Source organism: Arachis hypogaea, chromosome 14 (genome assembly GCF_003086295.3).
Source record: "Arachis hypogaea cultivar Tifrunner chromosome 14, arahy.Tifrunner.gnm2.J5K5, whole genome shotgun sequence".
Lineage (NCBI taxonomy): Eukaryota > Viridiplantae > Streptophyta > Magnoliopsida > Fabales > Fabaceae > Arachis > Arachis hypogaea.
The window spans coordinates 111,069,790-111,095,471 of NC_092049.1; the positions used below are offsets into that span (position 1 = coordinate 111,069,790).

General features: G+C 41.5%; 2 protein-coding genes across 2 annotated transcripts; one reads left to right on the plus strand and one right to left on the minus strand.

The window, feature by feature from the left end:
- Positions 1-1,643: 1,643 nt before the first annotated feature.
- On the plus strand, positions 1,644-5,372 carry LOC112742913 (receptor-like protein 47). The gene is made up of 3 exons (XM_025792156.1): positions 1,644-2,474; positions 4,400-4,498; positions 5,172-5,372. Exons 1-3 carry the CDS (start codon positions 1,644-1,646, stop codon positions 5,370-5,372), a joined length of 1,131 nt encoding a protein of 376 aa, XP_025647941.1.
- An 11,830-nt stretch (positions 5,373-17,202) lies between these two features.
- On the minus strand, positions 17,203-24,815 carry LOC112742914 (uncharacterized). The gene is made up of 3 exons (XM_025792157.1): positions 24,535-24,815; positions 23,974-24,393; positions 17,203-17,524 (listed from the first exon to the last, which is right to left on the minus strand). The coding sequence occupies exons 1-3, from the start codon at positions 24,813-24,815 to the stop codon at positions 17,203-17,205; spliced, it is 1,023 nt and encodes a 340-aa protein (XP_025647942.1).
- Positions 24,816-25,682: the final 867 nt, after the last annotated feature.

A 25,682-nucleotide genomic window follows, 5' to 3' on the forward strand; every position in this document is an offset into this window, starting at 1 on the left:
ATTAAGCATTTATTTTAAGTGTAGTGATAGATATATAGCATCGATGTCATTTTCAATAATATAGAAGGAAAATTATTAGGTTGATGATGTAATTCATAAGTAAAAGGTCACCGCATCATGAATGTAATATGTAATATATTTCAACGAAACTACACGAATTATTTTTCGGTTAAGGAGTTGATGAAACCTGATTGCCTTCACGTCACTTCAATTCCTTGAAATTTCTCTTGCTACACCAATGTCAAAGTAAATAGCACTATATCAGCCATTTAGAGTTCATAATAAACTTTGTCGTGTATTACTACTTGTCTACTTACTACTAAATCTCTGCATTTTCTTCCATATTTTTCCAAGATTGCAATTTGCAAAGCATCACAATCTGCAAAAATCTTGTGCCGTTGTAAACAAGGCAAGACATAGGTGGCGAATAGCGTATAGTGCTAGTTATTCAATCAGAATGTTGATGGCTGCATTAACTACTCAATCGATCACCGTGATGAAGAACAATAGCGCCAAGGAAGAATAGTATTGTATTGCTGAGTGTAGCATCATTCATGCTGCAAAAACTAATCACAAGGCGTACAATATTGGTGAATGAGTATCAGAGTATGTATATCTGAATAGTACTGTATAAATATTTAGTGTAACATAATATGGATTAATACTCAAATTTGTCAAGAACGTAACTCATTCTTCAAACCGTTTTTTCAAAAATTTTATTAGTGATATTAATCTTTAAAAGATACAATTTAAAAATACAATCCTTTCAGTTAATTACCTGATTATGTATCAAGTTAAGTGTTTCTTAGCATGATGACATGACAAAATGTCATAAGTCTCAAAATTTAAAATGTGACACATTAACTAATTATTTTGTGGTATGCATGATTAACTTGTCATGTCATCATGTCACGTTAACAAATACTTTTAAAACATTTTTGAGACTTATTTGTTAAGACACGTTTAAGTGGTGAAATTCCATCTTGGATGATGAACCTCAGCAGTTTGTATTACTTGAGTCTTCAACAAAATCACCTTCAAGGTGAAATCCCTCACTCTTTCTTCAAACTAAGGAATCTTGCAATCCTTTCTCTAGCCAGTAATTTGTTGGAAGGACAATTGGAGCTTGACATATTTTTTAATCTCAAAATGCTCTATTATCTTAGTTAATCATTCAACAATCTTTCTTTACTCACTGGGAAAGGATCTTCCAATGCAACCATTCCTCAGTTCCAAATTTTAGGTTTGGCTTCGTGCAATCTAGTTGAGTTCCCAAATTTGTTACTAGACCTCGACAACTTGGAATATCTTGACATGTCATTCAACGATTTAAAGTCGATACCAAGTTGGATGTGGAGAAAAACAAGTCCTGAGAGTTTGATTGTTATCCAGAGTTCTTTGACCGGAGAAATATCTCCAAAGATCTGCAATTTGAAATCCCTTGTGCATCTTTATTTGTCTGAGAACAACTTAAGTGGTATGATTCCCACATGTCTTGCAAGCTTAAGCAAATCTCTTCAGATTTTGGTTTTAAATAGAAACAAATTAGTTGGTCCCATTCCTCAAACCTATATGACAGAATGTGCTATATTGGTTTGATTAATTTTAGTAATAACAGTTTGCAAGGTCAGTTGCCAAGAGCAATGGTCAATTGTAGAATGCTACAAGTTCTTGATGTGAGTTATAAACAGATCAATGATTCATTTGCCTTTTGGTTGGGAACTCTTCCTGAGTTGGACATTATTGCTTTATGCTATAATGAATTTGACGGAGCTATAGATTGTCCTACTACATGCCCATTTCCGAAGCTCCATGTTCTTGATCTTTCTCACAACATGTGTTCTGGAAAGTTGACTTCAGAAACAGTAAGAAATTGGAAATCTATGATGGCTTCTAGCAATAGGAAATTACAAAATGAGGAATGGACTCTTTACTATGCTGGAAAAGATTGGTTTTCTCGCATTATTTATCCGTTCTCGATGTCTAACAAAGGGGTTGTCATGGATTATACATCAGCTTTACAACAATTTTATTCCAGGGTAGCAAGCGACATTTCATGTAACAGAATTTCTGTAGAAATTCCAGTTGCCATGGGAGAGTTGAAGAGTCTTGTTTTGCTTAACTTGTCCAACAATATGTTCATTCGAGACATTCCATCTTCTCTAGGAAATCTTTCCAATCTTGAAGCATTAGACCTTTCTCTCAATAACTTGTCAGGGAAGATTCCTCCAGAGTTAACAGAGCTCACTTTGTTTTTTAATGAAACTGAACAGTTTTCCACGTTTGGAGTTAACTCATTTGAAGGAAACATGGCTTTGTGTGGAATTCAACTGATGAAGAAATGTGACGATCGTACTAGACATCAACCACCTGAATCTAATGGCGATCAACATTACTCTGGCTCAAACTCTTTTGTGGAATTTGACTGGAAAATAATTTTCATCGGTTATGTGGGAGGACTTGTTGTTGGACTGGCATTGGGAAGTGATTTTTGTTCAGATATTCTCAGATTTTTTTTTTTTGGTGACAGATATTCTCAGATGGACTAAAAGGAAGACTTTTTGTTTGAATTTCAAATAATAATTATGTTCTCTTCTCTCTTGTGTCACGTAGTGTTATGTAAAATTACTTAAATAGAGAGGGGAAAAAAAGGTAGTATGCTATGTAAATTGTAAAAAGTAGTAGTGTTTGTTTGCTCATGTTGTAATTTAATTGTCATACTTAAAAGTAGTAGTGTTTGTTTTAAGTTGCTACCAAAATCATACTTAACTCTTAGTTTATCTTTTTTATTGCTCCATTTCTTTTATCCTGAAAAGAATGAGATGTTAACTTGAGAAAATAGTAATTTTACCCCCTTTTTTTTTTTTTTTTGAGTTTTCCCGGGATTATCTTATTGATGCCTTACAGGCCAATTCTTCAAATTTTTTTTTTCTATTAAAAATATGAACTCTTTAACATTTCTTGATACACATTTAAAGAAGCCCTGTTTTAGAAGAAAATGTATAGGATCAACCTTAATTTAGTATTTAAACGATATCAATGTTATCCTTTGGCATTTTCTTTTTAATTTAATTTTTAGGGAGTCTGTTTCGTTAATTTCAGTAAGATTCTTGCTTAGTTATATATATGGATATGGATTATGTGGCAGAAATCCATCTTTGAAGCTAGGCTTGTGCACAGTAGCAGAACTTGAAACAAAATTTTGGGGAGTCACGTAAAAGATAATTGTCAAGATGCTTTTGATATGGACCTATTTAAAATAAGTTCGTCTTTGGGTGATATTGCCAAATTTAAAGCCGTTTTTCAGGGTCTCGTTCCAAAAAATTAAAGTTAAACTCATCAGATGTAACTTTTTGAACTTTTAAAGGTTGTATCTCACTTTTTTCGTGATTCATTAAAGTAGAAAAATTATCTGCAGGTGTTGATATTGTAAAAGTTATATGTTTTCCTTCTTAAATATTAGCCTTTCTCTTAAAAAATACATAAATTCTTTAATTTTTTTATTATTATTTTATATAAAATTTGAATATATATCCTATAAAATATATAAGGAAGAAGTTAGAAGGACAAATATTAAAATTTATAAAATAATATTAAATTAAAGAAACAGTAAAATATAAAATAATATTAAATTAAATAAATAAAAAATATCTAATTTTTTATATTTGAAGTTAAAGATAGAGGGAGTGTTGTTTATTGAACTTATATATTGGGTACTTTAAGTCATAATAAAGTATTTAAGTCAATTGAACTATTTTTTATCTTTTGAAAAAGTACTACTAATTTTTTTATAAAAAGTTTAGGGAGGGTCATGTCCCCCCTTGTCGGAATTAAGCTCTGCCCCTGCTCGTGCATTGTTGCTCGAAAATTTTTTCAGTGCCATGTATAGTTGTATTTTTCTTGGAGACGATAAAATGGCTAACTTTTTCTCGTGGATCCTTTGGCCTTTAGACCATCTTCAGTAGGGAACTCATTCCAGTTCTTATTTATGGCCCACCTGTTATAAAAAAGTAACTCCACATCAGCTTTTGCGTCATAAATAGTAAATAGGAACTCAAAACATCTTTTTCTTCTCCAATAGGAGGAACTAACTTTAGTCCCTATTGTGGTCCTACTTAATTAATTAATTAAAATACTTAAAATTAATGTAATTATTTTTTCAATAATATTTTTTAAATTTATAAATTTAAAAATAATTCACTATTAAAAGATATTAATTATTAAAAAAATTCATATATAACAATAAATACACAATATATAATTTGGGATTATACTAAAATTATTTAATAAAAAAATAAATAATTAATATAAAATATTAATTAAATAAAAATTTAATTATTTAATCTAATTAATTATTATAATTATTAATACATTAATTATAATTATTTACTTAAAGAAGGCTGCAGCTACTCAAAATATCTCGGCCAAGGTGGCGGGAGAGGGGTCTTCTCAAGTTCCGGTGAAGCCGCCCGTGCCGAGTTCTCCTGGCCCGAGGAGGGTAATTCCCACTCCTAGGGTTCGCCTGGCCGAGCCTCCGCAGTCTTCCGCTGCTACTTTTGGTGCTCCTCCCAACAAGAAACAAAAAACAATTGAGCCTTTTAACCTTGATGCCCCTGATTTTGACGCGGTTGAGTTCGTAGATCAGCAGATCGGTCCATACGGTGTCCTCCCTATGGATGATGAATCACTCCTTCATCATTTGAACTTTATAACTCGGAGTAGTGTAAAAATGGCACATATAGGAGCTGCCTTGTACCGAACGGCTCAAAATCTTTCTCTCCATGCCACCAAAGCCTTCATGGAGGAGGCAAAACAGGAATTCGATCGGATGAAGGGCTTGAAAGAGGAGCTTGAGGTGAAGGTGGCCAAACTGGAGAAGGATCTGGAGAATGAGAAGGCGAGTTCCCTTGCTCTGGCGGCTTCTATGCGGTTGGCCGAGGACACGGCGTTGAGACATAAAGACAGCTACGTGGGAAGGAATGCGTTTGAAGGGGGAGTTGGAGAACGCCCGAGCTGATTATTCTGAGCTTCAGGGTCATCTTGTTGGCAGTGTGAATGCTGCTTTCGAGAACCTGAAGGAGCAGGTTCGAATTATTGCTCCTGAGGCCGACCTTACTCTTTTTAGCCTGGATAATGTTGTGAGGGATGGTAAGATTGTCCCTGATGACCAGGATGATGACGATATCGAGCCTCCCCCTGTGCCTTCTGTCAAAGTGTCAACTTCTGTTGTTCGTCCAGGTGAGGTCGGTCATTCCGTTTCTGATCCGGACTGTCAGATCTTGAACCGGGATGATGGTACCGTGGATGCGGTGCCTATTCAGACTCGCCCTCCTTCTCCCCGTACTGATGCTGCCGAAGGCTCCCGATCTTAGCTGATTTTTCTTGGATGTTTGTGTAGATGACCTGACTTGTGGACTTTTAAACTCTTTATTTTGTAATTTGAATATTTTGCTGACTGTTGATACTCTTTCTAGTTGCTTGTTTAGCAACTTTTCGTTTTGAAAAAACAACAAGTAGCTTTCAAGCTTTTGGGCCTGATCCTGAAGCTTGTTTATAATATTGTATTTCATATTATACTTGTTTGCACTTGTCTTGGCACCTTTTTGGGTTTTGAGAATGCTGAAGCCTTGCTGCTTGGCCTCTTTGGATTGCTTTGTACCTATTGCTTGTAGCTCGGATCCTTTGAGGTTGTGGATGTGTGGATCCAACTTGTATTTCAGTTTTCTGGCTCTTACTTGTATTTATTTCTGGCCATCCATAACCGATTTCTTTACGTTGGTCCTCTTTCCAGTTATTTTTGTAGTCCTCTTTTTTGGACCTTTGTCAGGTCTCTTTCAGGGACTACTTTTATAACTTGTTTGTTGCAGGAGACCGACTTCTTTATGTCGATTTCTTATAAGTTATTTTGTAATCCTCTTTCTTGGACCTTTGTCAGGTCTCTTTCAGGGATTACTTTTATAACTTGTTTGTTTGTAGGAGACCAACTTCTTTATGTCGATCTCTTCTAAGTTATTTTTGTAATCCTCTTTCTTGGACCTTTGTCAGGTCTCTTTCAGGAATTACTTTTATAACTTGTTCATTTGTAGGAGACCGACTTCTTTATGTCAATCTCTTTTAAGTTATTTTTGTAATCCTCTTTCTTGGACCTTTGTCAGGTCTCTTTCAGGGATTACTTTTATAACTTGTCCGTTGTAGGAGACCGACTTCTTTATGTCGATCTCTTCTAAGTTATTTTGTAATCCTCTTTCTTGAACCTTTGTCAGGTCTCTTTCAGGGATTACTTTTATAACTTGTTTTTCGTAGGAGACCGACTTCGTCATGTCGATCTCTTCTAAGTTATAGCAATTCCTCTTTTATAGGGTTGGCCAGACCTCTTTCCAGGGATTTGCTGATAACTTGGGTTGACTTGGTCCGACTTTTTAACGTCGGCCAGTCTTTAAGTTATTATTTAGCAATCCATAAGACCTCGTCAGGTTCTTTTTCTGGATCACTTTCGATAACTTCTTGCATTATTCTGTGTTCATCTTTGCCGATTCGTAGAAGGTGGTTTCTATCTTTGTTTGGTCGACCTTTAGATGAATCACGTTTTCATCTCTATTAGTCTTTATCGTGATCGTGCAGTGAATCTGTTTTTCACTTTTCTACCAATCTGTTGCTTTATAATCGGACGATGAATGCTTCAGATTAATGCGTCTTGAGAATTTGTAGAATATCTAAAATATGCTTTATTTAAAAGAAAATGCAAATATATACATGTGGGAATTTTTTATCCCTTTAAGTCGGATAATTTCTGAATCTCAACTTGGTGCCTCATTAAAAAACCTTTTCAGGAAAAAGAGTGCATCCTATGATGAGATCTTTTACTTTTTCTAGCTATAGTACCTTCTTAGGTTGCAGGCGTGCCATGATCTGGGAAACTATTGTCCCTCGAGTTCGGACAGTCTATAGGGTAGCGTTTGTTTTCGGGGGCAGGACACGGAGACATGGACAACACTTGTTTAAAAAGTGTTTGGAAGCAGAGACATGGACAGTGGACATATTGTCTCCGAGACAGTTTTTTATACTTTTGTGTCCACTCTTTCATGAAGGACAATGATGAACACGGGATTTGGAAGAATGGACACGGACAATTTTATAAATTTTGTTTTCCTTTTTTCCACTATTACCCCTTTTTATTTTTCCTATTGCGTTGTTCAGAGATACTTTTTTCTTCCTGTTCTTCCTCTATCTCTTTCTTTTCTAGGTACTCTCTCCTTTCTGTAGAATTTTTTATTGGGGGTAGATAATTCTTTTCTTTTTATCGTTTTACTTCAATACCATTTTAACCTTATATTATATTATTTGATTTGTAATAAAAATAATAACAAAAATAATTAATCTTAAAACTTTTAAAAGATAAATATTAGCAAAAGTAAAATTGATCTTTTAAAATGCTAAAAAATAATTTATAAATTGTAATTGATTTTATATAATTTAAAGAAAAATCAGTTTTTTATAAAGAAAAATCAGTTTTTAGATAAAAAAAATAATTTTTTTAAATAAAAATAGATTTTTATATGCAAAAACTAATTGTTTTTCATGTAAAATGGATTTTTTTTAAAATTAATTTGGCTTATTAACTTAAACAAAATTTTTTATTAATCAAACTCAAATTTATTTTTTTTTGTTAATCTTAACCATATGTATTCCTACATATTAATAATAAATTTTAAAATAAAATAATTATATTTATAAATTTTATTTTAATATAAATACTAATATATTTTTTTATTAAAATTTTTTGCCTCTTCAAATATTTTTTTCAAGTTCCGTCTGTACTCCTACGTACTCTCATTTTTTATTAAATTAATTTGTATTGATGTAGAAAATTTGGAATCACAGGGCTATTTTAGTCATTTCATATAATATTTTAGTCTTGTCCATGTGTATCCAAACATAATACTAGACATTACATTAGTGTCTTGTCCATCGTATCCAAACACAATACACAAAAGATAATTTTTAGTGTCTCCGTCCTATTGTCTCCGTTTCAGTGTCATGTTCTGTCCTGTCTCTAAAAACAAACACAGCCTAGTAGCCCTTCCCAAGTACTTCTATGACTCGGTAGGGTCCTTTCCAGTTTGCTACCAGCTTTCCTTCTCCGGGTCGAGTTGTTCCAATATCATTTCGGATTAGGATGAGATCATTCTCAGCGAAACCTCTCGGTACTACCTTTTGATTATATCTGGAAGCCATTCGACGTTTTAGTGCTTCTTCCCTGATCCGAGCTTTTTCTTGGGTTTCAGGAAGTAGGTTGAGCTCTTCCCTTTGAAGTTGGGAGTTGGCTTCCTCATTGTAATGAACCACTCTAGGCGACCTTTCCTCGACCTCTACTGGGATCATTGCCTCCACTCCGTATGCTAGTCGAAATGGTGATTCGTTTGTGGTGGAATGTGGCGTTGTTCGATATGCCCATAGGACTTGTGGAAGTTCTTCGGCCCAGGCTCCCTTTGCATCTTGCAGTCTCCGTTTCAACCCAGCCAATATGACTTTGTTGGCCGCTTCGGCTTGTCCATTGGCTTGGGGATGTTCAACGGAGGTGAACTGGTATTTTATGTTTAAGTCGGCTACTAACTTTCTGAAGCCCGCATCTGTGAATTGGGTGCCATTGTCTGCAGTGATGGAGTATGGAACCCCAAACCTTGTGACAATATTCCTATATAGGAATTTCTGGCTCCTTTGAGCAGTGGCGTTGGCTAGGGGCTCTGCCTCGATCCACTTTGTGAAGTAGTCTACCCTGACTATGAGGAATTTAACTTGTCCCGACCCCTGGGGAAAGGGTCCGAGAAGATCGAGTCCCCTATTTTGCAAATGGCCAAGGCGAGGTTACACTGATGAGCTCTTCTGGCGGGGCGATGTGAAAGTTGGCATGTTTCTGGCATGGTGGGCATGTCCTTACAAACTCTGTAGCTTCCTTTTGTAGAGTTGGCCAATAAAATCCCGCCCGGAGTACTTTTTTGGTGATAGCTTGTGCTCCGAGATAATTACCACAAATGCCACTGTGTACTTCCTCTAAAACTTCCCTTGTGTTGGAGGTCGGCACATATTTTAATAGCGGTATTGAAATCCCTCTTTTATATAGGGTGTTGTTTATGATAGTGTAGTACTGAGCCTCCCGTTTTAACCTCTTTGCCTCCTTCTCATTTGTGGGGAGTGTTTCTGTTTTGAGGTAATTAATTATGGGGGTCATCCATCCTTGATCCTGACTTGTTATGGCTAGGACTTTTTCCTTTTCCGAGATTGACGGGTTCTGCAGCATTTCCTGGATAAGGCTTCTATTGTTGTCCCCTGGTTTGGTGCTGGCTAGTTTTGAGAGTGCATCAGCTCGGGCATTTTGTTCGCAAGGTATGTGGCAAATCTTATATTCCCCGAGTTGTCCGAGCTGTTCCTTGGTTTTATCCAAATACTTTTTTATGGTGGGATCTTTGGCTTGGTAGCTCCCTGTTATTTGTGAGGTGACTACTTGTGAATCGCTGAAGATGTTGAGTTTTTGAGCTCCAACCTCCTTAGCCAGCTTCAAACCAGCTAGTAACGCTTCATATTCCGCCTGGTTGTTTGAGGCCGGGAACCCAAATTTGAGGGAAAGCTCAACTTGGGTTCCTTGGTTGCTTTCTATTATCACACCTGCGCCGCTTTCAGTCTTATTCGAAGACCCATCCACGTAGAGATTCCATTCTGTGGGGGTTTCCAGGGTATCTGTGAATTCTGCAATGAAATCGGCCAAGTATTGTGATTTGATGGCTGTCCGAGCTTCATATTGGAAGTCGAACTCGGATAACTCGACTGCCCATTGTAAAATTTTGCCTGCTAGATCTGTTTTCTGCAGTATCCCTTTTATGGGCTGGTTGGTCCGAACCTTAATAGTGTGAGCCTGGAAGTACGGGTGAAGTCGTCGAGATGTCAGTATGAGAGTATAGGCAAACTTTTCTATTTTGTGGTAGTTCAGCTCGGATCCCTGCAGCGCTTTACTAATGAAGTATACAGGTTGTTGCCCTTTGTCGTCCTCTCGAACTAGTGCTGAGGCTACTGCCTGACTTCCTACCGCAAGGTACAATACGAGTGGTGTTCATACCCTGGGTCGAGCTATCCGACCCGGGATGATCGGCGACACAGCGACCGACCTCTTCAGGTCAGACTACCCGACCTCTTCTAAAAGAGCTCGGCCAAATCGACAGGAAAGCCCAATAAAGGGCCCAAATAGAGGAACACGACCCAAATCCAAAGGCAATCCCAGCCTATAGAGATAAAGGCGGTTCCCTTGAAGATAAGCTGACTTCATCCAAAACAGGATAAGATAAGATAAGATAACTAACTTATCTTATCAGAAAGATCAGCCCACACTACTATAAATACACTGGAGCACCCAGGTATAACTCATACTCTGATTCTACATAAAACCTGCTTTATACCCGTGCTAACTTAAGCATCGGAGTCTCTTGCAGGTACCCCCCACCCTCTGGTGGCCAAGGATCAGCAGCGCAGCAAGCCCACCAAGTCGGACACAACAGCTCCGGCCGCCACCAACTGGCCGGACACGTTATCCCCGACCAGTACCAAGGATCTCATCTGAGATCGACCTCCAGTTTCAGGTAACCCTCGGAACATTGGCGCCGTTGCCGGGGAATCTGAAAGTCATCCCAAAACCATGGCGGACGGCCATGACAACGACCACGACTCGGATCTGGAGAACAGAACACCACACAAGAACGCGGACGCTACGTCAAAGGACACTCCGGAATCCAACGGGGACAAAAACTCACCAAATCTAGAAGCCATGGAAACACTTCAAGATCGCTTAAAGCAACTTGAGAAAGAAACCCAGCAACAACGGGAGATCGGAAAGGATCTACAAAGAGAGGTACGGCGACGTCGAGAACTAGAAGAAAAACTACAGCAATTAGAGGCCGACCTTAAATCAAAAGCTCCTCGGACCACTCCTGAGGAAAATTCACACAAAGAACAGGATCCATTCACCAGGGAAATCATGAAGACCAAAATCCCAAAAGATTTCAAGCTCCCGGATATGGTTTTGTATGATGGCACTACAGATCCCAACCATCATCTCAGCAATTTTAGAAGCAGAATGTACCTTACTGATGCCTCAAATGCCGTTCGCTGCAAAGCTTTTCCAACAACTCTCACGAAAACGGCGATCAGATGGTTCGACAACTTACCTCCGAAGTCCATCTCAAACTTCGACGACCTGGCCAAAAAGTTCCTGGCCAGATTTTCCATCCAGAAAGATAAGGCCAAGCACGCACCCAGCTTACTAGGGATCAAGCAAGGAGATCGGGAGAGCCTCCGCAACTACATGGAAAGATTCAACAAAACATGCATGGACATACAAAGTTTACCAACAGAGGCCGCCATCATGGGGCTTATCAATGGCTTACGAGAGGGACCTTTTAGCCAATCTATATCTAAAAAGTATCCTACCTCCTTAGACGAAGTCCAGGAGCGAGCAGAAAAATATATCAATATGGAAGAGAATGCTCGGCTGGGAGAAATCTCAAAATCTGGGGCCTCCTACCGAGACAAAGACAAGGACTCCAAAAGGAAAGAAGATCGACAGGGTGAAAAAATCAAAAAATACCACAACTACACTCCTCTCAAAGCATCCCTAGTCGACGTGTACAAAGAAGTCTGCCATACAGAAAAAATCCCCCAGCGCGGCCACTCAAAGGCAAAAAGGGAGGAGGAAACCGGAAGGAATATTGTGAATACCATCGAATTTGAGGGCACTCTACCAACGAGTGCTTCGACTTGAAAAATATCATAGAAAAATTGGTAAGAGAAGGAAAATTAGATCGATTTCTGGCCACCCGGGATGACGACCAAAGAAAAAGACGGAGAGACGAAGATGATGGACGAGCTGAACGGTCACCTCGGACACCAGAAAGACACGTCCATATGATACATGGCGGATTCACAGGAGGTGGGATCTCCAAATCATCCCGAAAGAGATATCTCAAAGAAGTATATCATGTTGAGGGAAAGGAGGAAGCACCCGACATCCCGGCGATAACATTTACTAAAGAGGACGCATCCGGCATCATCTCGGGACACGACGATCCCATGGTCATCACTATTATACTAGCAAATGCCAATTTACACCGCACACTAGTAGACCAAGGGAGTTCTGCCGACATCTTATTCAAAATAGCCTTCGACAAGCTCGGCTTAGACGAAAAGGAACTTAGAGCATACCCGAACAATCTGTTTGGACTAGGAGACACTCCGATACAACCGCTGGGATACGTATCACTACACACTACTTTTGGAAAAGGGAACCAATCTAGGACCCTCAAAATAGACTACATTGTGGTCGACGTAAGTTCGGCCTACAATGCTCTCATAGGTCGGACAACACTCAATCAACTTGGCGCAATAGTCTCAACCCCGCATCTATGCATGAAATTCCCAACTACAGAGGGGATAGCCACGATAAAAGCAGATCAAAAGATGGCACGTCGCTGCTATAACGAGAACTTAAACTTCAAAGGCAGAGGAGAAGAGTTTCATACCATTGAGCTTAACGGAGCTCAGCATCGAGAAGAACTCCGTCCGCGCCCAGAAGGTGAGGTAGAGAAGGTCCAGATTGGAGACACCTCGGACAAAATGACTAATATCGGCACGGTCCTAAGAGGGGACTCAAAAGAATTATTGATACAATTCTTACAAGATAATGTCGACCTCTTCGCATGGAAAGCCGCAGACATGCCAGCCATAGACCCTAAGCTAATGTGCCACATGTTGGCGGTCCATCCAGGATCGCGGCCGGTGCAGCAGAAGCGAAGAAAACTCGGACCAGAACGATCCCAAGCTGTGGAAGAACAAGTACAAACGTTACTGGAGGCAGGATTCATAAGAGAAGTCAAGTACCCACTATGGCTAGCCAACGTCGTCTTGGTGAAAAAATCAAACGGGAAGTGGCGCATGTGTACCGATTACACCGATCTCAACAAAGCCTGCCCAAAAGATCCATACCCACTCCCAAGTATTGACGCTCTGGTAGATGCTTCCTCCGGATATAGATACCTCTCGTTTATGGACGCCTATTTGGGATACAACCAAATCCCCATGTATCCACCAGATCAAGAAAAGACCTCGTTCTTAACACCAAAGGCGAACTACTGCTACATCGTGATGCCTTTCGGTCTCAAGAACGCGGGAGCTACTTACCAAAGGCTAATGAATAAAGTCTTCTCAGATCACATCGGAAAAATCATAGAAGTCTATGTAGACGACATGTTGATAAAGACACAAAGCGAAGATACATTATTGTCCGACCTGGCTCAAGTGTTTGACACTATAAGGAAGCATAACATGCGACTCAACCCCGCAAAATGCACCTTCGCAGTTGAAGCAGGCAAATTCTTGGGCTTCATGCTCACACAAAGGGGAATTGAAGCAAATCCAGACAAATGTCAAGCTATACTCAACATGAAGAGCCCAACCTGTGTCAAAGAAGTACAACAACTCAACGGGAGACTGGCCGCCCTATCCCGATTCTTGGCAGGAGCTGCGATAAGATCTCTCCCCTTCTATGCTACTTTAAGAAAGGGAAAACAGTTCGAATGGACGACAGAATGTGAGCAAGCTTTCCGAGACTTCAAGGAGTTCTTAGGACGGCCACCTATCCTATCTCGACCACGAGAAGGAGAACCACTCATATTATATCTCGCAGTAGGAAGCCGAGCGATAGCCTCAGCACTAGTCAGAGAAGATGAAAATGGGCAACAACCCGTCTACTTCATTAGTAAAGCACTACAGGGATCCGAGCTGAACTACCAGAAAATAGAAAAATTTGCATCCTAACATCTCGACGACTCCGCCCGTACTTCCAGGCTCACACCATTAAGGTTAGAACTAACCAGTCCATAAAAGGAATATTACAGAAAACAGATTTAGCAGGCAGAATTCTATAATGGGCAGTCGAGTTGTCAGAATTTGACCTCCAATATGAAGCTCGGACGGCCATCAAATCACAGTATCTGGCCGACTTTATTGTAGAATTCACAGATACCCTGGAAACTCCCACAGAATGGAATCTCTACGTGGACGGTTCCTCAAATAAAACTGGAAGCGGCGCAGGCGTGATAATAGAAAGCAACCAAGGAACCCAAGTTGAGCTCTCCCTCAAGTTCGGGTTCCCGGCCTCCAATAACCAAGCGGAATATGAAGCATTATTAGCTGGTTTGAAGCTGGCTAAAGAGGTCGGAGCTCAAAAACTCAACATTTACAGCGATTCACAAGTGGTCACATCACAAATAACAAGGAGCTACCAAGCCAAAGACCCCACCATGAAAAAATATTTGGATAAAACCAAGGAACTACTCAGACAAATCGGAGAATATAAGATCTGCCACATACCCCGTGAACAAAATGCCTGAGCTGATGCACTCTCAAAACTAGCCAGCACCAAACCAGGGGGCAACAATAAAAGCCTCATCCAGGAAATGTTGCAAAACCCGTCAATCTCGGAAGAGAAAAAAGTCCTGGCCATAATAAGTCAGGACCAAGGATGGATGACCCCCATAATCAACTACCTCAAAGAAGGAACACTCCCCGCAGAAGAAAAGGAGGCAAAGAAGCTAAAAAGGGAGGCACAGTACTACACCATCATAAACAACATTCTGTACAAAAGAGGAATCTCAATACCTTTACTAAAATGCGTGCCGACCTCCAACACAAGGGAAGTGCTAGAAGAAATACACGGCGGCATTTGTGGCAATCATCTCGGAGCACGAGCCTTCGCCAAAAAAGTACTCCGGGCAGGATTTTATTGGCCAACTCTACAGAAAGAAGCCACAGAATTTGTAAAGACATGTCAACCATGTCAAAAACATGCCAACTTTCACATCGCCCCGCCGGAAGAGCTCATCAGCGTGACTTCGCCTTGGCCGTTTGCAAAATGGGGACTCGATCTTCTTGGCCCTTTCCCACAGGGATCAGGACAAGTTAAATTTCTCATAGTGGGAGTAGATTACTTTATAAAGTGGATCGAGGCAGAGCCCCTAGCCAATGCCACCGCTCAAAGAAGCCGGAAATTCTTATATCAAAACATTGTCACAAGGTTCAGGGTCCCATATTCAATAACCACAGACAATGGCACCCAATTCACAGATGCAGGCTTCAGAAAACTAGTAGCCGACTTGAATATAAAGCACCAGTACACCTCCGTCGAACATCCACAAGCCAATGGGCAGGCCGAAGCTGCTAACAAAGTCATATTGGCTGGATTAAAACGGAGATTACAAGATGCAAAGGGAGCCTAGGCAGAAGAGCTCCCACAGGTCCTGTGGGCATATCGAACAACGCCACATTCCACCACAAAGGAATCCCCCTTCCGATTAGCATACGGAACAGAGGCGATGATTCCAATAGAGATTGAGGAAGGCTCGCCCAGAGTAGTTCACTACAATGAGAAAGCAAACTTCCAACTTCAGAGAGAAGAGCTCGACTTGTTACCTGAAATCCAAGAAAGAGCTCGGATCAGGGAAGAAGCTCTAAAACGCCGAATGGCTTCCAGATATAATCAAAGGGTAGTGCCGAGAAATTTCACAGAAAATGATCTCATCCTAATCCGAAATGATATCGGAACAACTCGACCAGGAGAGGGAAAGCTGGCAGCAAACTGGAAAGGACCCTACCGAATTGTAGAAGTACTTGGAAAGGGCTACTACAGGCTGTCTGAACTCGATAGACGAGAGCTTCCCAGGTCATGGCACGCCTGCAACCTCAGAAGATATTCTACAAAGATTTCAAGACACATTAATCTGAAGCATTCATCGTCCGATTATAAAGCAACAGATCGGCAGAAAGTGAAAAACAATTTCACTGCACGATCACGATAAAGACAACTGTCCGATAAAGGTGAAAACGCGATTCACCCAAAGGACGATCTAGAGATGACAACCACTTTCTACAAATCGGCAAAGATGAACACAGAATAATGTAAGAAGTTATCGAAAGTGATCCAAAAAAGAACCTGACGAGGTCTTACGGATTGCTAAAATAATAACTTAAAGACTGGCCGACGTTGAGAAGTCGGACCAAGTCAACCCAAGTTATAAGTAAACCCTGAAAGAGATCTGACAAAGATCCAAGAAAGAGGACTACAAATAACTTAAAGGAGACCGATATAACCAAGTCGGACTCCTACTACTTAAAAGTTATCAAAGTAGTCCCTGAAAGAGATCTGACAAAGATCCAAGAAAGAGGACTACAAATAACTTAAAGGAGACCGATATAACCAAGTCGGACTCCTACTACTTAAAAGTTATCAAAGTAGTCCCTGAAAGAGATCTGACAAAGATCCAAGAAAGAGGACTACAAATAACTTAAAGGAGACCGATATAACCAAGTCGGACTCCTACTACTTAAAAGTTATCAAAGTAGTCCCTGAAAGAGATCTGACAAAGATCCAAGAAAGAGGACTACAAATAACTTAAAGGAGACCGATATAACCAAGTCGGACTCCTACTACTTAAAAGTTATCAAAGTAGTCCCTGAAAGAGATCTGACAAAGATCCAAGAAAGAGGACTACAAATAACTTAAAGAAGACCGATATAACCAAGTCGGACTCCTACTACTTAAAAGTTATCAAAGTAGTCCCTGAAAGAGATCTGACAAAGATCCAAGAAAGAGGACTACAAATAACTTAAAGGAGACCGACATAACCAGGTCGGACTCCTATAACTGGAAAGTTATGAAAGTAATCCCGGGAAGATATCCGACAAAGATCCAGGAAAGGGATTACAAAAATAACTTAGAAAAGGACTGCGAAAACAACTCGGCGGACTAACTTGAAGAAATCAGTTACAAATCATCAGAAATACAAGCCGGAGCGAGAACGAACCAAAAATCAAGTTAGACCTACCTAGTCACAACCACAAAGGATTCAAGATACAAAGTACAAAGCAATCCAAAAAGAGATACCAAGTCAAGCACAAAAAACGCGATATCATCCACAAGGTTATAAAAGCCTCGGAGGCCACCAAAACCTATCTCAAAAAAGCTAAAGCATGCTACCATTTGTTTTTCATAAAAAACAAAAGTTGCTAGGCAAGCAACGGGAAAGTGTCAGCAATTAACAAAACATAAAGAGTTTAAAAAAGCCCACAAGCCGGGCCAACTACATATCCAGAATAAAGTTAAAACTAAGGGTCAGAAGATTTTTTAGCAGCATCAGGCTGAGGAGACGGAGGCCGAGTCTGGAGAGGAACGGCATCTACAGTACCGTCATCCCGGTTCAAGATCTGGCAGTCGGGGTCAGAAGCGGGAGGACCAACCTCGGCAGAGACAGCAGAGGTCGACACCTTGGTAGAGGCTACAGGGGGAGGATCGACATCATCCTCTTCCTCGTCATCAGGGACAACCTTGCCATCTCTGACAATGTTCTCCAAGATAAAGAGGGTCAGGTCGGCCTCGGGAGCAATAATCCGAACTTGTTCCCTCAAGTTCTCATAGGCAGCAGTTACACTGCCAACAAGATGACCTTGGAGTTCGGAATAATTAGCCCGGGCATTCTCCAACTCCTCTCTCAGACGCAACACCTCCCGGTAAGACATCAAATAACTGTCCTTATGCCACATAGCCGTGTCCTCGGCCAGTCTCAGAGAACCATCCAGAGAAGTAGAACTAGCCTTTTCATTCTCCAAGTCTTTCTCCAACTTGGCCACCCTTACTTCAAGCTCCTCCTTCAAGTCCTTCATCCGATCAAACTCCTGTTTGGCCTCCTCCATAAAAGCTTTAGTAGCATGGAGAGGAAGACTTTGAGCAGTTCGATATAGGGCCGCCCCCATGTGTGCCAACTTAATACCACTCCGGGTGATATAATCAAAATGATGAAGAAGTGACACGTCGTCCATAGGAAGAACACCATAAGGGCCGATTTGTTGATCTACAAACTCAACCGCATCAAAGTCAGGAGCATCAAAGTTGAAAGGCTCAGTTGTTCTTTGCTTTTTACTAGGAGGGGCACCGGAAGCTGCAACAGAAGATTGTGGAGGATCGACCAGACGGACCCGGGGAGTAGGAATTGCTCTCCTCGGCCCGGGAGAACTCGGTATAGGAGGTTTAACTTGAGGCTGAGAAGATCCCTCTCCGGCCGCCTTGGCCGAGATGTTTAAAGCAGCGGTCGCCTTCTTCGCCTTCTTATAGGCTCTCATAGAATCATTATTCTTCGACATCTCTGAAAAACATAAAAAACAAAGACAAGTTACAACACAGGAGAAACAAAGCTCGAGAGCAAGTATAAAAACAAATCAGACAGTACCCAAAGTAGCCCGAACCAAAGATGGATCACTCAAAAATCTCTTCGTGTCCAGATGGGGAGGCTTCCCCCACAAATCTTCGAGAATAACTACAAAGGCCCGCTCAATCTCACTAAGTATTTCCCATGTGTAACGTGGCACTCTTACATTCTTTTGCCACTCCAGAGGAAAAGCAGGCTCATCATTTTCATCAAGAAAAAAGGGGCGAACCCCCTCAATGGCACGAACTCGGAAGAAATAGTTCTTAAAATCTTTAAACGACTCGTCATACATGGCAAAAACTTTATGTCCCTGGGCCGACCTGAAAGAAACCCAGGAAGCTTTCTTTCTGGAGGAACCTCCAGGTTTGGCCGAGACAAAAAGATAAAGGAAAAGAGTTTCAGAAGGTGTTATGTCCAACTCCTGGCAAAGAAGTTGAAATATCTTGATAAAACCCCAGGAGTTCGGATGAAGCTGGGATGGAGCAATGTTACAGGACCACAACAAGTCAGTTTCAAAAGAGTAAAAGGGAAAGTAACGTTTAACTGGCTGAAGAAGTATTCATAAGCATAGAAGGAGGGACGCTCCCCCTCGACAGAAGTCGGAAAACAAACTCTCTCATCGGAATCAGGAGCAACAAGCTCATAATCACCCTCGTGGGCACTGTTACCACAAATCCTATGGTGCTTCCTCAGCTCTGTGCAAAATTCAGCATCCACAATAGAAACACACAACAAAACAAGGGAGTCCAGCCAATCGGACATCCCCTCGGGAACTTTGGAAGACATCTCTACAATGTTATTGCGAGAAGACATGAGGCCAACTAATCCTACAAGTAAGAAAAAAAGATGGGATTACTAAAAACATCTCGGACAAGGGAGAAAACAACTCAATACGATACAGGCGAACACACAGAAAAAGGAAAACTCCAAGACTCAAACCAAAATCTTGGGGCATCCTTTGGAGGCAGTAATAAAGCAAGGTTTCCAGGAAAATCTACAGCTCCCACCCCAGCATTTTTCAAAAAAGAAAAGGACTTTAAACAGCAAGTAGTGTCAAAAGAAAAAGTCATCACAATCTATTAGCAAAAGCATTCCCAAAATCAAGTACGCCAGGAAGAAACCATCAAAGGTGCGAACTTTTTTAGAATCAGGCAAGGTAACCGTCAAATAAAGCAGGAAATAGATACGGGTTTTTTCTGGGTAAACGGCCTCAGAACGGAAACAACATGCAAAACCCTAAAAGCATTAAGTAAAGGCAAAAAAGGACCATGCAGAAAATGAAGAAAATCCCAGAACAACAGGGCATAACAAAACAAAAGATCCAAACTTTCTCTAAAGAAAGGGTCAAAATCAAAGCAAAACAAGGAGAATATATGAAACGGGACTAACCTGGAGACGATGAGAAACTTCGAGGAGAAAGACGGAAGCGCAGAAATAAAAGCTGCCCAAGAAAATCACCAAGAAACGCCGCAACGCAAGGAAGCAGAAGAACAAAATGAAAAACAGAGAGCGAAGAGAGCAGAGAAAGAAGTTACGAAAAGGGCGAAGGAGAAAAACCGTTTTAGGGGTTTTCAAAATCAAAATGAAAGAGCCAAAGGGAAACGGGGCAATTAATGACAAAATTAATGAAAGCATTAAACCCTTGCACGTTCCCAAAGCACCGATATAAAAGCGCGCGCTTTTAGAGGAAACGTTCTACATTCAAAAGCTGTTTCAAAGGAATCGACAAAATGCTTGAGTTCGGCCTCACTAGACTGAAGTCAAAGAACTCAACCTCAAAAGAAGACCGAGCTCAAGCAGGGGCACTGTTCATACCCTGGGTCGAGCTATCCGACCCGGGATGATCGGCGACACAGCGACCGACCTCTTCAGGTCAGACTACCCGACCTCTTCTAAAAGAGCTCGGCCAAATCGACAGGAAAGCCCAATAAAGGGCCCAAATAGAGGAACACGACCCAAATCGAAAGGCAATCCCAGCCTATAGAGATAAAGGCAGTTTCCTTGAAGATAAGCTGACTTCATCCAAAACAGGATAAGATAAGATAAGATAACTAACTTATCTTATCAGAAAGATCAGCCCACACTACTATAAATACACTGGAGCACCCAGGTATAACTCATACTCTGATTCTACATAAAACCTGCTTTATACCCGTGCTAACTTAAGCATCGGAGTCTCTTGCAGGTACCCTCCACCCTCTGGTGGCCAAGGATCAGCAGCGCAGCAAGCCCACCAAGTCGGACACAACAGCTCCGATATGAACTTTCTCTATTTCTCCTTCGGGCTATGGACGGAGTTCTTCTCGTTTCTGAACTCCACTAAGCTCAATTGTATGGAACTCTTCTCTTCTGCCTCTGAGGTTTAGACTTTCGTTATAACAGCGGCGTGCCATTTTTTGATCTGCTTTTATCGTAGCTATCCCTTCTGTAGTTGGGAATTTTATGCATAGATGTGGAGTTGAGACTATTGCGCCGAGTTGATTTAGTGTTGTCCGACCTATTAGGGCATTGTAGGCTGAACTTACGTCGACCACGACGTAGTCTATCTTGAGTGTTCTGGATTGGTTCCCTTTTCCGAAGGTTATATGTAGTGACACGTATCCCAGCGGTTGTACTGGGGTATCTCCCAGTCCGAACAGGCTGTTAGGGTATGCTCTAAGCTCCTTTTCTTCTAAGCCGAGCTTGTCGAAGGCAGTTTTGAATAAGATGTCGGCGGAGCTCCCTTGGTCTATTAATGTGCGGTGGAGATTGGCGTTTTCCAGTATGATGGTGATGACCATGGGGTCGTTGTGTCCTGAGATGATACCGGATGCGTCTTCTTTGGTGAATGTGATTGCAGGGATGTCGGGTGCTTCCTCCTTTCCTTCGACATGATATACTTCTTTGAGGTATCTTTTGCGAGATGATTTGGAGATTCTTCCTCTTACAAATCCTCCGTGTATCATATGGACATGTCTTTCTGGCGTACGAGGTGATCGATCGATTCGTCTGACATCTTCATCCCTTCTTCTCTTTCTTTGATCATCATTTCGGGTGGCCAGAAATCGATCTAGTTTTCCTTCTCTCACTAATTTTTCTATGATGTTTTTTAAGTCGAAGCATTCGTTGGTGGAATGCCCTATGACTCGGTGATATTGACAGTATTCGTTCCGATTTTCTCCTCCTCTTTTGCCTTTGAGTGGTCGAGCTGGGGGTATCTTTTCCGTATGACGGACTTCTTTGTAGACATCTACCAGGGATACCCTAAGAAGGGTGTAATTATGATATTTTTTAATTTTTTCCCCTTGTCGATCTTCCTTCTTTTTGGATTCTTTATCTTTGTCTCGGTGGGAGAATCCGGATTTTGAGGTTTCTCCCAACCGAGAGTTTTCTTCTATGTTGATATATTTTTCCGCTCGCTCCTGCACCTCATCCAGAGATGTGGGATATTTCTTCGATATAGATTGGCTAAAAGGTCCCTCTCGTAGGCCATTGATGAGGCCCATGATGGCGGCCTCTATTGGCAAGCTTTGTATGTCTAGGCATGTTTTGTTGAATCTCTCCATGTAGTTGTGAAGACTTTCCCGATCTCCTTGCCTGATTCCTAGTAGACTGGGGGTGTGCTTGGCCTTGTGTTTTTGGATGGAGAATCTGGCCAGGAATTTTTTTTGGCTAGGTCGTCAAAGCTTGAAATGGACTTAGGAGGTAAGCTGTCGAACCATCTAATTGTTGTCTTCGTGAGGGTCGTTGGAAAAGCTTTGCAGCGAACAGCGTCCGAGGCGTCAGTGAGGTACATTCTACTTCTGAAATTGCTGAGGTGCTGGTTGGGGTCTGTGGTGCCATCATACAGAGTCATATCCGGGAGTTTGAAGTCCTTAGGAATTTTAGTCTTCATGATGTCCCTAGTGAATGGATCTTGATCTTTGCGTGAATTGTCCTCAAGGGTGGTCCGGGTAGCCTTTGCTTTGAGATCGGCTTTGAGTTGTAGGATTTTATCTTCTAGCTCTCGACGTCGCCTTACCTCTCTTTGTAGATCCTTGCCAACTTCTTGTTGATGCTGGCTTTCTTTTTCAAGTTGCTTTAAACGATTTTGAAGTGCTTCTATTACTCCTGGATTTGATGAGTTTTTGTCTCCGTTAGATTCTGGAGTATCTTTTGGTGTGGCATCTGTGTTTTTGTGCGGCATTCTGTCCTCCAGATCTGAATCGTGGTCGTTGTCATGGTCGTCCGCCATGGGGATGGGATGACTTCCAGGTTCCCCGGCAACGGCGCCAATGTTCCAAGGGTTACCTGAAACTGTAGGTCGATCTCGGATGAGATCTTTTGTACTTGGTCGGAGATGACGTGTCCGGCTAGCTGGTGGCGGCCGGAGTTGTTGTGTCCGACTTGTTGGACTGGCTGCACTTCTGATCCTTGGTCACCGGAGGGTGGGGGGTACCTGCAAGAGACTCCGATGCTTAAGTTAGCATGGGTATTAAGCAGGTTTATTGTAGAATCAGAGTATGAGTTATACCTAGGTGCTCCAGTGAATTTATAGTGGTTGTAGAGTGACCTTTCTAGATAAGATAAGTTAGTTATCTTATCTTATCTTTATCTTTTGAGTTGTGGTTAGCTTATCTTCAAGGGAACCGCCCTTATCTCTATAGGCTTGGAATGCCTTTGGATTTGGGTCGTGTTCCTCTATTTGGGCCCTTTACTGGGCTTTTCTGTCACTTTGACTGACTTCTTTTGAGAAGAGGTCGGATAGCCTGACCTGAAGAGGTCGGTCGCTTTATTGCTGATCATCCCAGATCGGATAGCTCGAACCAGGGTGTGAATAGAAATTAATAGGTTGGTGGAGCGAGACCTCGCCTTGATGAAAGATTTGAATGCTTCCCGTGGTGAAATTGCCGCTGCTGAGAAGAAGATTAAGGATTTGGAGGAGAAGCTGAAGTTGGCGGAGAGCTCGGCAACGGCTGCTCGTCAGGAGGTAACCGCCCTGAAGAAGAAAAAATAAGGAGATTGCTAAGGGGCCCGGGAGGCTGTGAAGCTAACCGAGGAGGGGATTAAGCTTCAGGTAGCTGTGCTGGTTCTCGACCTCGACCTTTCTCAGGTGGGCGCTTTCAAGACGGTTGAGGACGGGAAGATCGTTGACATCCTCAAGCCTTGAGATGGACTCCCCTCTTCAGCTTTTTATATTCCTTGCCTTGTTTTTGTAATTTTTTGCTTTTGCTTTTGGGCCTGTTTAAGGCGCCTTTGATTGTAGTGAATACTTTGGCGTTTTACTTTGATTAAGCCGTTTATGATTTTGTTTGCTTGCTCGGGCCGTCATGGCTTTTGATTACTTTGTCGTTTTCGCTTATTCGGGCCGTCGTGGCCTTTTGATGTTTGGTTTACCGTTTTTATGGTATTTACCATTTTTGTCGCTTGCTGCTTTTTAAGTTGTATTTTGACTTTTGGGTCCCTTTGGTTCCTGGGCTGATCAATCCCGGGTTTCCGTCAGGTCGACAAGTCGTCGTTTGTCGTTTTGTCGCATTGGCGTATATCTTGCAAAAGACAAAGTTATTGTATGCGCATATATAGGACTTAAAACAAAGAAGTGATGTAATACATAATTAAGTGAAAGAAATGGGAGTGAAAAGGGAATGCAAAGGAAATTAAAGTGGAGGGAGCGAGGTCGTCAGATCGTGTGGTTGCTTCTTCTTATGAGTAGAACCTCTTTAAGTTTGCCATGTTCCATGTTCTCGGTACCTCGCTTCCATCCAACCTCTCCAACTTGTAGGCGCCCTTGCTGAGGACTTCTCTTACCCTGTAAGGGCCTTCCCAGTTCGCGGCCAATTTGCCTTCTCCTGGGGTTGGCAACCCTATGTCGTTGCGTCCTAAGACTAAGTCGCCTTCTTTGAGACTTCTTTTCAGCACTTTGCCATTGTACCTTAGGGCTATCCTTTGCTTGATTTCTGTCTCTGTTAGATGTGCCATTTGTCTTGTTTCATCAATCAGATCTTTTTCGACTGCCTCGTTTCCCCCTTCGAGGAGTAACCTTGGACTTGGCTCTCCGATTTCGACTGGGATGACTGCGTCGACCCCGTATGTGAGTCGGAAGGGTGTTTTGCCGGTAGATGATTGGGGGGAGGTTCTATAAGACCATAAGACTGAGGCTAGCTCGTCTGCCCATGAGCCCTTCTTTCCTTCAAGCCGCTTCTTTAGCCCTTTTAAGATGACTTTGTTGGCTGCCTTTACCTGGCCGTTGGTTTAGGGGTGCTCGACTGAGGAGAACTTTTGCTTGATTCGTAGTCCTGATAGGAATTCTTTGAACTTCTTGTCAGTGAATTGTGTCCCATTATCCGATATGACGATTTCTGGGATTCCGAACCTGGTGACTACTTGCCTCCACATGAAATTTTGGCAATTTGCTGAAGATATGCTAGCTAGTGGTTCCGCTTCCACCCATTTGGTGTAGTAGTCTATGGCTACTATCAAGTATTTTACTTGTCCAGGCCTAGGTGGAAATGGCCCTAATAGGTCGACTCCCCATTGGGCAAAAGGTCGGGGCGCCATCATTAGGCTGAGTTCTTTAGGTAGAGTTTTGTGGAAGTTGGCGTTTTCCTGGCATTTTTTTCATTTTTTGACGAACTCCTGGGCGTCCGACATCATTGTGGGCCAGTAATACCCTGGTCGGATGATCTTTCTTGCCAATGATCTTCCTCCGATATGGTGACCACAACACCTCTCATGGACTTCACTTAGGATGTAGTCCATTTGGTCAGGGCACAGGAATGTGAGTAAAGGTTGGTGGAGCCCTCGTTTGTACAGCTGTCCTTGTATGATCGCATACTTGGAGGCTTCCGTTCTGGTGGTTTATGCTTCTTTCTCATTCTTGGGAGTTTTTCCATGTGGTGCGGAATTTATAGCCACAAACTAACCGGCAAGTGCACTGGGTCGTACCAAGTAATACCTCAGGTGAGTCAGGGTCGATCCCACGAGGATTGATGGATCAAGCAACAATAATTGAGTGAAATCCTTAGTCAGACAAGCAGAAAATAGTGTTTAAGAGTTCAAAAAGCATTAAATAATAAATTCAGAGTTTGAAGACAGGCAAGTGAATAGGTTGGGAATAAAATATGGAGAAGGCAGATAAGGTTTCAGAGTTATCTATTTTTCCAGATTAACTTTTTTTACTAACTATTTTAATCATGTAAGATTTAATTCATGGCAAACTATATGTGACTAGACCCTATTCCTTAGACCTTTCTAGTCTCCTCTAATTCTCATTAACTGCCAATTCCTTGGTCAATTAATTCCAATTAGAGGGTGAAGTTTAATTCTAGTTATTATGCCATAAAAATCCTAATTATCCAAATATAAGAGGATTATATGTCACGTATCCCGTTAAGTCCAGATAATTTGAATTTAGGAGAAATTATT

Excerpts from the sequence above, each read along its gene's own strand:
- LOC112742914 (XM_025792157.1), bottom strand. The coding sequence starts at position 24,815 with ATGGCGCCCCGACCTTTTGCCCAATGGGGAGTCGACCTATTAGGGCCA. Across the intron at positions 24,394-24,534 it reads GGACTACGAATCAAGCAAAA|AACCTCCCCCCAATCATCTA; the intron begins GTTCTCCTCAGT and ends ATGGTCTTATAG. Across the intron at positions 17,525-23,973 it reads AACATGGCAAACTTAAAGAG|TGTAACTGCTGCCTATGAGA; the intron begins GTTCTACTCATA and ends TCTTGTTGGCAG.
- LOC112742913 (XM_025792156.1), top strand. The coding sequence starts at position 1,644 with ATGGTCAATTGTAGAATGCTACAAGTTCTTGATGTGAGTTATAAACAG. Across the intron at positions 2,475-4,399 it reads GAGGACTTGTTGTTGGACTG|GCTGCAGCTACTCAAAATAT; the intron begins GCATTGGGAAGT and ends TACTTAAAGAAG. Across the intron at positions 4,499-5,171 it reads GTTCTCCTGGCCCGAGGAGG|GATGATGACGATATCGAGCC; the intron begins GTAATTCCCACT and ends CCTGATGACCAG.